The sequence below is a fragment of the Orycteropus afer genome, unplaced genomic scaffold, assembly GCF_000298275.1.
Source record: "Orycteropus afer afer isolate SDZICR_OR568_19922 unplaced genomic scaffold, OryAfe1.0 scaffold00035, whole genome shotgun sequence".
In the NCBI taxonomy this organism is placed as follows: domain Eukaryota; kingdom Metazoa; phylum Chordata; class Mammalia; order Tubulidentata; family Orycteropodidae; genus Orycteropus; species Orycteropus afer.
In genome coordinates this window covers 6221154-6231783 of record NW_006921622.1, presented here as the reverse complement: position 1 = coordinate 6231783, position 10630 = coordinate 6221154, and the positions used below count along the sequence as shown (strand labels likewise).

General features: G+C 37.3%; 1 protein-coding gene across 1 annotated transcript in view; it reads right to left on the bottom strand.

Annotated features, from left to right (window-relative positions):
* MALRD1 (MAM and LDL receptor class A domain containing 1) overlaps nt 1-10630 on the bottom strand; it is a 1363654-nt gene that overhangs the window by 372271 nt on the left and 980753 nt on the right. The window contains exon 31 of the mRNA XM_007936352.1: nt 3689-3847. Within this exon, the coding sequence (XP_007934543.1) occupies nt 3689-3847 (159 nt within the window). The remainder of the gene's footprint in view (nt 1-3688; nt 3848-10630) is intronic.

Sequence of the window (10630 nt, the reverse complement as noted above, 5' to 3'; positions counted from 1 at the left end):
CCTATAAGTTCATGTGAATGATCAGAAATCCCAGGTATATAGTAGAGCTGACAAGGGGCAAGGTTATGGTCATTGCTTGGTCACAGCCAGCTACCCAGAGGGACCGAGTAGTTGATCCTGTGGGCTTGGAACACTCCATTGTATCTTGTAACTCTCTTAACTTCCTCACCATTTAAAAGTTCTGTAACTACACAGTCTTTTCCCTCTTTTTGTTTGTTGTCCTCACTTGCCAATTGATGTCTCTGGTTCTGTTTACAATCTTGTAAGCTCATTTTACTTTGAATATGTCCATAGCTGTGGTTTCCGGGTTGTGTCATCTTGTGTATCAATGGTCGGTTGTTATTTGCTATTTTTGGTTCTTTGTTCAAAGGACTCCCTTTAGCATCTCTTGTAAGGTTTGTCTGGTTTTAACAAATTCCCTTAGTTTCTGCTTATCTGGAATCTCCTAATTTCACCATCCTATTTGCATGACAATTTTGCTGGGTATATAATTATTGGTTGAAAATTTTTCTCTTTCAGGGTTTTATATATATACCATCCCATTGCCTTCTCACTTGCATGATTTCTGCTGAGAAATCAGAGCTTATTCTTACTGGCAGTCCTTTATAAGTAACTTTTTGTTTTTCCCATGCTGCTTTCAGGATTCTGTCTTTGTCTTTGGTTTTGTGAGTTTGATGATATGTCTTGGTGATTTTCTTTTGGGGTCTATCCTGTTTGGGGTTCTTTGGACTTCATGAATGGATATATTCTCATCTTTCCTCATATCAGGGAAGTTCTCCTCCAACAGATCTTGGAAAATTTTCTCAGTGCTATTATTTTTCTCTTTCTTTTCTGGAATTCCAATGACACATAGGTTATTCCTTTTGATGGTATCCCACATGAACCTTAGGCTTTTTTCATTTAAATTTTTTTTTTTTTTCTGATTGATCCCTTTCCAAAGAAGTATTCAGGTATTTGTCTTCAATGTCATTAATTCTGTTTTCCATTGCATCAATTCTGCTCCTTTGCCCTTCCAATGTGTTATCTGTTTCTGACAATTCAGTATTAATCTTCTGGATTTCTATCTGTAGATTTAGAATCATTTCTAATTTTTCATTTATTTTGTCATTTTGTTCTTGTATTTTCTTCCAAAATCTTCTAGGGTTTTTTCTCTGTTTTCTTTAGTCTGTGTCTCAATCTTTTGACGATACCTAAATATCATTTTTTTGAATTCCTTATCTGAGAGTTCCAATGCTGCTTCTTCCTCAGGGATGTGTTCTGAATCTGTATCCTGTTCCCTTGTTTCTATCACTTTATCTTGATTCTTTGTGTGGACTGTGATGGTCTGTTGTTTCTGAGGCATCATGGCATTGTTGTATTTAGATCTCTGTTAACTGTTTGTGAAGAGCAGCCAAGGGTGGTTCAGGCTCTTCTTGGTGGTTTTTTATTGGCCCGTTGATGGAGAAGGAAGTGGTGGCTCTCGGTCAGTAAGTAAAGTTGCAAGAGATGTGGGTGTAGTTGTGTCTAATGGGGATTGTTGCTGTCTGCCAATCAATTAGACAAAAATTACTACTGAATAAGCATCAAAAAACTAAAATCACATGGACAAAAAATACACCATGTAGTCACACAGGAACCATAACCAAAAAAAGGAAAAAGAAGAAGAAGAAGAAGAAAAAAAAAAAACAAGAACCTGCAATATCTGGATATAGGGCAATAAGAGAAAAAAGGTAGAGAAGGAGAATAATGAAGAAAAAACAGGAAAATTTTAAAAAGAAAAACAAGGAACAGGGTTAACCATGAGAAAAAATAGAAAAAAGAAAAAAAAAATGCAACCATGAACAGGGAAAAGAAAAAGAGCTGAAAACTATCACTTGGGAGGGGAAGAATAAAGAATAATAGGAAAAAAGTCAAATGTATTAATAATAGTAGCAGTTTTAAAACAGACAAAAACAAGCAAACTAAAAACCAGAAAAAAGAAAGAGAAAAAAAAAAGAAAAAGAAAAAAATCAGGGGATGGTAGGGCAGGGCACCCAGGCTCTGCCTGAGCACATAGACTGGGATGGAGTTCCTGTGGGCCCAGAAGGTGGGTGGGACTGGGTGATGGCCACACTTCCGTTCACCAAGGGGTGTGGAGTATAAGAGTAACAAGGGAAATGGAGCACCTTTTCAGCCATCTAGGTCTGGAGGGCTCTTGGGGTTACTGGTAAGCAGAACATGTTCTTAATTAAGCCCCAGGGATCTCAGAGAGTGCTGTCTCTTTAAATATCCAAAATGGTCAAGCCACTTGTAAACATTCAAAATGGCAGCATCCTCCGGACAGGCAAAAGTCCACAACTCAGCCCACCTTTCTCTTTGCTGGTGCTCTTGTTTTGCTCCCCCAGCCTCCAGAGCAGTCCTGTGTGCAGTCCCTGTGTAGCAGGGCTGATTTTTAGGTTAATTCTTAGGTCCTATCACCACTCAGCACTCTCCAAGCTGTCTGTGCCGTGCCATCAGGCTTGCTCAGGATAGCTGCCAGACTGCCAGTCTGTATGTCTCCTTTTTTGGTATTTTCATGAAAATTCTTCTGCTAGTTGGGGTTTAGTCCACTTCTATATCCTTCCCATCAAGCTCAGGGCTCCAGGATTATCTTCCATGTGTGTATTAATTGGTTCCCCTTTTTTTTATTGAAGAGGGTCTGTGCAGTCTTTCTCCCTATTCCACTATTTTACTGGAAGTCTGGACTCAGTTTCTTTATCTGTACTCTGTTCTATTAATCTATAGGGAATTTTCTGGATTCTTGAGAGTATTTTCATAAAACGTCAACATATCACTTCTCAAGCATGATTGCTTCTTATCCCCTAATACAAATAGAGGATAATTTAAAAACAAAAATGAACTTTCATAATGTGATTGAACATAATAGGTACAATATTAAAAGAGTATATAAGTAATAGAATGAATATTATCTTTCCACTAGCCATAAAATACCTGAGCCAATCTTGTGTACTCTTCCTGTGAAAAATTATTTTAATTCCATATAATCTTTTTTTTTTTTTGGCTATGTTTCAATTCTTCAATTGTTTTGAAAAATAGATATTTTTTTCTCTAAGAAAAGTTAGATTGCCTTTGTTTGGTAATGGGTACAGAGTACTTCTGGGTAAAAGTAATAAGATTAAAAACTTACTTCCACTCTGACTCTACTAACAAGTGTAAATCCACTAAACATTTCATTAATTTCAAACACAGGCAGAAAGTAACATTTGCCAAGACTAAGCTAATCCTCATTGACTTCATCACCTTTTACATCTCTTCTCCTAGACTTCAGAATGACTGGAATGAAGTTGCCGGCTAGCTGAAGGGTCATATGGCAGCAGAAGAACCCAAGCATTGTGAATTCTTTACCTTTGTCTACTGCACACATTAACGTAAATTCTCCCCCCACCCCTGACTCACACAATACTGCCCCAACCGAAGACATTAGCAAACACTTTTCAGGTAGAGGAAATAAATCTGTGCATTTAATAAAATATCACTCACAGGTTTCCTTGTCATAGCAATGTCAGTTCTGGGTTTAATCAATAATTTAGGACTAACCCTCCTTCAATAAAACTTATTGAGCTATATTCCCAAAAGGACATAACGAACTCACTTTGACATTCACTCAAATCACTAAAGCAGATGTCCAGCCTAGTGGATTATTTAGCTTGGATATCACTACTCAATTTACCTGGTGTGTGATCAGAATCAGGACTCAGTGTTTCAGCAGGAATTTTTGTGCCAGTGACCCAGTCCAAGTCATCCTGGGAGTCTTGAGTAAGACTGCAAGCTGTGGTCCAGTGTCCTAAGGTTTCAAAATTGCAGCTTCCAGTTGTACTTGTGTATAGGCCTAAGGAAACAGAAAAAATAATGTAATTTTCTAGAAATGTGCATCATACTTGATATTACACTATATTCTTGATGATTTAAAATTACTATTTGGCATATTTTAATTATTTATAAATAAATTTACAGGACCAGGTGCTATGGATTAAATTGTGTACCCAAGAGAATATGTGTTATAAATCCTAATCCCCTCTACCTGTGGTTAAGGACCCTTAGTGACATAATGGTTAAGTGGTAGGCTGCCAAATAAAAGGTCAGTGGTTGGAACCCACTAATGAGTACATGGGAGGAAAGACCTGGTGATGTGCTCTGGTAATAGTTTAGAGAACCAGGGCAGTTCTACTCTGTCATATAGGGTCACTATAAATTGCAATGAACTGGCTGGCACACAACATCATATCTGCATATATAATGCCATCTGGGAATAGGGTTTTCCTTGCTATATTAATGGGCCCATATCAGTGTAGGGTGTTTTAAACCAATTACTTTTAATACATACACACACACACTCACACACACATATATGAGGATTAGGCACAGAAGGAGATATGGGGGTGGTAATCAACACTATCTGAAGACTACGGGAGCAGACCAGTCTAAAACCCAAGATCTCTAAGAAATGCTGGGGCTAGAGAAGCTAAGCAAAGAATTTTCCCCCAGAGCAAAGAGAGAGGGAGCCTTCCATTAGAGCCAGTACCCTGACCTGAATTGGGTCTTCTAGCATCCTAAAGTATAAGAAAATAAATTTACATTTGTTAAAACTACCAACTCATGGCATTTTTGTCATAGCAGTACATAGTGAGACACAGGGCATTTGCATTCAACGGTACTATCAGTTGATGTTACTGTTGGCACCTATCAAATTGGTCCAACTCATGGTAAGCTCATGCACAATGGGACAAATGCTGTCTGGTGCTGTGCCATCCCCATGATTGGTCATGGCTGGGACTATTGTGATCCACACGGTTTTAAGTGGTTGATTTTTGGAAGTAGTTTGCCAGGTCTATCTTCCAAGTCTCTCTTAGTGTGGAAGATCCGCTGAAATCTGTTTAGTATCATGGCAACATGCAAACCTCCACAGACAGACTAGTGGTGGCTATGCACGAAGTATCAAAAAACAAAACAAAACAAAACAAAACTCCAAATTCATTGCCATGGAGTTGGTCCTGACTCATAGTGACCCCTCCTTGGGTTTCCCAGGTGGTATTACTACGGAAATAGATTGCCCAACCTTACTTCCGAGGAGTGGCTGGTGGGTTTGAACCTCCAGCCTTCTGGTTAGTAGTCAAATGCCTTAGGCACTACACGACCAGAGCTCCCGCATAAAACTCATTAGCTGGAAATTGAACCAGGCTCTCTCACATAGAAAATGAGAATTCTGCCCCTGAATAACCACTGCCCTCATTTTCAGTTATACACTGTAGGTTTTTTTTTTTTAATCAAAGGGTTTAGAAATAGTGTTTGACTATTGTCATTTATATGTAAAGAAGTTATACAGATTGTACAATGATTTTTATAAATTATCAATAAAACTGTGTCTACACATGTAAGAGTAACATCACATTGTGATAACAATACAGATAATTGAGTTTAAATAATGAATAATGTGGGTTATCTGGATGTTAAATTCAGTCCCTCTATTTACCCTGGCTTTGGAACAGCGTAGGCCATTAAAAACAGAGTCATTTACAAAAGAAAAGGAAGTTGTGGGGGAAGTAGTTAACTACATAAGACACAGACCATCTTGATATGGCCTATCAATAATTGGCACATAATATTTCAGAGCTAGTCACTAAATAATGAAAGAAGTTCTCTTCTGAGACAGTTGATTGATAACTCATTAAAAATTAAATTAATCAAAATGAGAAAAATTAATAGATAATAACTATGTCCACTTCCCAGTCATTAGTGAAAAGTGTCATCATAACAAACTGGTGTCTGAGCTTTCATTTCTCTTTAGGGTTTTTTCCTTTTTTTTCCACAGCAGTTATTACTTTTGAGCACTCACTGTAAAAACTGACTGTTGTGCAGACAGAATGAATTATTGGGTGATTTAATCAGTATGAGTCATCTTAGATTGTCATTAACTTTTCTTTTTAGAAAGATGAAGTTTGTGATATTTTTAACATTTCTTCTTCAGTTGGCTTCTCATTTATAACTTTCTCTTAGAAACACAAAACTAACGTTAGCACAGAAAAATCTTAGAAACAAAAATAAAAACCTGACTGTTAAAATGGATGCCAAAAATATAGCCCACAAAGTTTTAATATTATTATGGGAAATTTTATGTATTCTTCAGTTTTCATAAAACAGCAGCCTTTCTCTTCTCAAGCATGATGGTATCTTATCCTTAAAAATTAGAATTGTTTGTAATCATGTACATTTCTCCTTTACTTCATTTGAGATGACTTAATAGTTCAATGATTTTGATAGGCCTATTATGTGCTCTGTATGTCTTTTTTATGCTTGTTACACCAGCATGTATGATACAGAATATTTATTTTATTCCATAACTATATTTGTTGTTGTTAGGTGCCACTGAGTTGGTTCTGACTCATAGTGACCCTATGTACAACAAAATGAAACATTGCTAGGTCCTGCATTGTCTTTACAATTGTTCCTATGTTTGAGTCCATTGTTGCTGCCACTCTGTTAGCCATCTAATTGAGGATCTTCCTCTTTTTCGCTAACCCTCTCATTTACTGAGCATAATGTCCTTCTCCAGGAATTGCTCCCTCCTGATAACATGTCCAAAGCATGGAAGACAAAGTTTTGTGATCTTCGCTCCTAAGGAGCACTCTGCCTATACTACTCCCAAGACAGAATTGTTCTTTCTTCTGCTATTCCATGGTATATTTAATATTCTTTGCCAACACTTTAATTCAAAGGCATCAACTCTTCTTCAGTCTTCCTTATTCACTCTCTGGCTTTTACATGCATTTGAAGTGATTAAAAGTACAATGGATTTGAATAGGCTCACCTTAGCCCTCAAAGTGACATCTTTGCTTTTTAACACTTTGAAGAGGTCTTTTGCAGCAGACTTGCCCAAAGCAATGTGTTGTTTGATTTCTTGACTGCTGTCTCCATGGGGGTTGATTGTGGATCCAAGTAAAATGAAATCCTTGACAATTTCAATCTTTTCTTCATTGATCATGATGGTGGTTGTTGGTCCAGTTGTAAGGATTTTTGTTTTCTTTATGTTGAGGTGTAATTCATACTGAAGGCTAAGGTCTTTGATCTCCATCAGTAAGTGTTTCAAGTTCTCTTAGCTTCCAGCAAGGAAAGTTGTGTCATGTGCATATTATAGTTTGTTACTGAGTCTTCCTCCAATTTTGATGTCATGTTCATCTTTATATAGTTCAGCTTCTTGGATTATTTTCTTCTTTGAATATATGGTTAAAAGTGAGAAATTCAATCCTCCAGATGTTCAGCCAATATAACTCTAACCATTCAGAATCTTCTCATGTACATACAACACAGTTACTATGTGTAAGTCTTTAAACTAATGCCAGCACAGGTTCTATGATATTGTATCATTCTTTGATGCATAGGTTCTACATCCTTTTTCCATTTCCTGTGACTTCCCTGTGTCCCTTCTGCCTCATCTACTTTAACATATGGCTTTAACTTTTACCCTAAAGATAAGCATAAAATCAAGATAAATTCCCTTTTATTATTTCACTTCAAAGTATGTTACTTTTTCTTTTCTCTTTCCTAAGGCTAATCCAACAAGTGATTCAACAGAATGTGGAAATTACTGAACAATATCATTAATATCACACACAAGTAAAATTCTTCTGAAGTTAATTCAAAAACAGTAGCAGCAGTATATTAATAGGGAACTTCCAGAAGCTCAGGCTGGATTCAGAAAAGATGTGGAACAAGAGATGTCATTGCTGATGTCAGATGGATCTTGGCTGAAAGCAAAGAATACCAGAAAGAGATTTACCTGTATTTTACTGGCTATACAAATGTATTTGACCTTGTGGACCATAATAAATTATGAATAACATTGCAAAGAATGGGAATTCCAGAATACTTAATTGTGTTCATGAGGAACCTGTACTTAGACTAAGAAGCTATTGTTTGAATAAAACAAGGGATATTGCATGGTTTAAAATCAGAAAGGGTATATGTTAAGGTTGCATCGTTTCACCAACTTTATTCAATCTGTATGCTGAACAAATAATCCTAGAGGCTGGACTATATGAAGAAGACCACAGCATTAGGACTGGAGAGACACTCATTAACAACCTGTGATTTGCAGATTACACAACTTTGCTTGTTGAAAATGGAGATGACTTGAAGTACTTACTGATGAAGATCAAAGACTATAGTCTTCAGTATGGATTACACCTCAACATAAAGCAAGCAAAAATCCTCACAATTGGACCAATAAGCAACATCTCACACAATAAATGGAGGAGAAATTGAAGCTGTCAAGGATTTCATTTCACTTGGATCCATAATCAACATCTATGGAAGTATCAGTCAAGAAATCAGACATCATATTGCACTTGGCAAATCTGCTGCAAAAGTCCTCTTTAAAGTGTTAAGGAGAAAAGATGTCACTTTAAAGACTAAGGTATGCCTAATCAAGTCATGGCTTTTTCAATTGCCTCACAATGAATAAGGAAGACTGATGAAAAATTGATGCCTTTCATATGTGATGCTGGTGAAAAATACTGAAAATAACATGGACTTCCAGATGAATGAACAAATCTGTCTTAGATGAAGTGCAGTGGAATGGTCCTTAGAAGCAAGAATGGCCAGAGTTTGACTCACTACTTTGGCCATATTATTAGAAAGGACCATTCTCTGGAGAAGGATACCATGCTTGGTAAAGTAGAGGGTTAGTAAAAAAGAGGAAGACCCTCAACGAGATGGATTGACATCATGGCTGTAACAATAGGCTCAAACATAACCAGGATTGTGAAGATGGCAAGACTAGGCAGTGTTTTGTTCTGTTGTATATAGGGTTGCTATGAGTCGTGGCCCTTGACAGCAGCTAACAATAACAACAACAAGGTTAATCTCTGTTTAGGAAGTCAAGTTCTTATCAAAAAACTACTAGTTAGTGTTTCAAACCTCACTTCTTTCAAACTTCTACAAATTTTCTATCCCCTTCCTTCTCACATTCTCCGCTACTTCTTACCTTATAACTTGTAGACATAGCCAGGCTTTCTTTCTTTTCTTTTTTTGAGTACATCTTAATTTATTTTATATATATAATATCTCAATAAAGTTTGAACAATTAAAAAAAAAACATAACTTTGAATTAAAAAAGCAAATTGTAAAAGGACATAGATATTATGAAAATGCATAAAATTTTATTTTTAGGTTTTAATATTTTTATTGTGATTTGGGTGTAAATTTACAAAGTAGATAACTTTTACTCTCAACAGTTCATGCACATTTGATTTCACAGCCTCAATTATAATCCCCAAACATAAAAAAGCTCTTCTCCCTTCTCCTCCCTGTGACTACCTCTTCCCTGTGCCCTTCATATCTATGCATTCATGTCTGTCCAGTTTTCCTTGTATATGAATGCTGCCCCTCTGATGTCTCATTGCTGATTGATCTAAGGGGTGCATCTCCCTAGGATAGATGGGTGCATCTCTGTGGGGTAGGTTTTTTGCTTGTAGGTTTTTCTGCTGTTGGGCTGAGAGCCAATCCATGGTAGTGACTCCATTTCCAGGCCTGAGGATAACGCAAGGCCATAGTATCATGGGTTCTACCAGTCTTTATCCAACGAGTAATTATTGTCATTTTTGTGTTTTTGAATTCTGTTCCACATTTTTTCCTCCCATTCTATCCACGTTATCTAATTTTGATCCCTTCCTGAGTGGTTGGCATTGGTAGCCAGGCATGATCTGGTGCTGATCTCGGGACTGTGAAGGGTGAGGTCCAACATATCTTTGGACTAATTGTTTCCAAATACTGTGATTTTCTTCACTCTTTGCTCCAGACAAAAGGGGACCAATAGTTACATCTTAGATGGCCACTGAAAAGCTTTTAAGACCCCAGACACTACTCACCAAAGTAGGATGTAGAACAATACTTTCATGTACTATGTTGTGCCAGTTGAGCATGATGTCCCCTGAGACTACAGTCTTGCGCCCCCAAGCCCGGTGATTCTCTCCCTCAAGGTGTTTGGTTCTCTCTGTGAAGCTACTCAAACCTTGTCCTCTGTTACTTCTGTAATGTAAGTGGATAATTTTGTAGCACAAGTACACATGTAAGAATTTCTTCAGCCAAATCTATCCTTGGTCTTGGGTATATTCCTGTTCACCTATCCCCACCTGATCTTCTCACCTATTTATGCATTTACGAATAGCCTAGTGTTTGCAGCCACTGGTAATGCAGTATTGTACAAGTAATAGTATTTGCCTCTGTTGTCTCTATCTTTTGTACACCTTTTTTGTGTCCTCCCTTTCCCAATTGTTACCAGGGTAGTCACACACTCTTTCCATACTGCTCCTCCCCTCACCCAAATCAACATATGACCCCCAACTAGTTAGAAATTTTCCCTCCTCTTCCCTCCCATCCCTGGTAACCAACAAACTGAATTTCATTCCCTGTGTAAACCTTTCCTTGACTTTTTACCATAATGGACTCATAGAATATTTGTGCTTCTGGATTGACTTAATTTACTCAGCATGTTGTTGTTATGCAGCTGTTTCTCTTCAATGTGAGTGGTGCCACATCAGCAAATGAAGGTCTTGAAAGCTTTCTCTTTTCCATATGAGTAAGGCTGGGTTTACTCAGATATTGCAGCTCTTTCCCA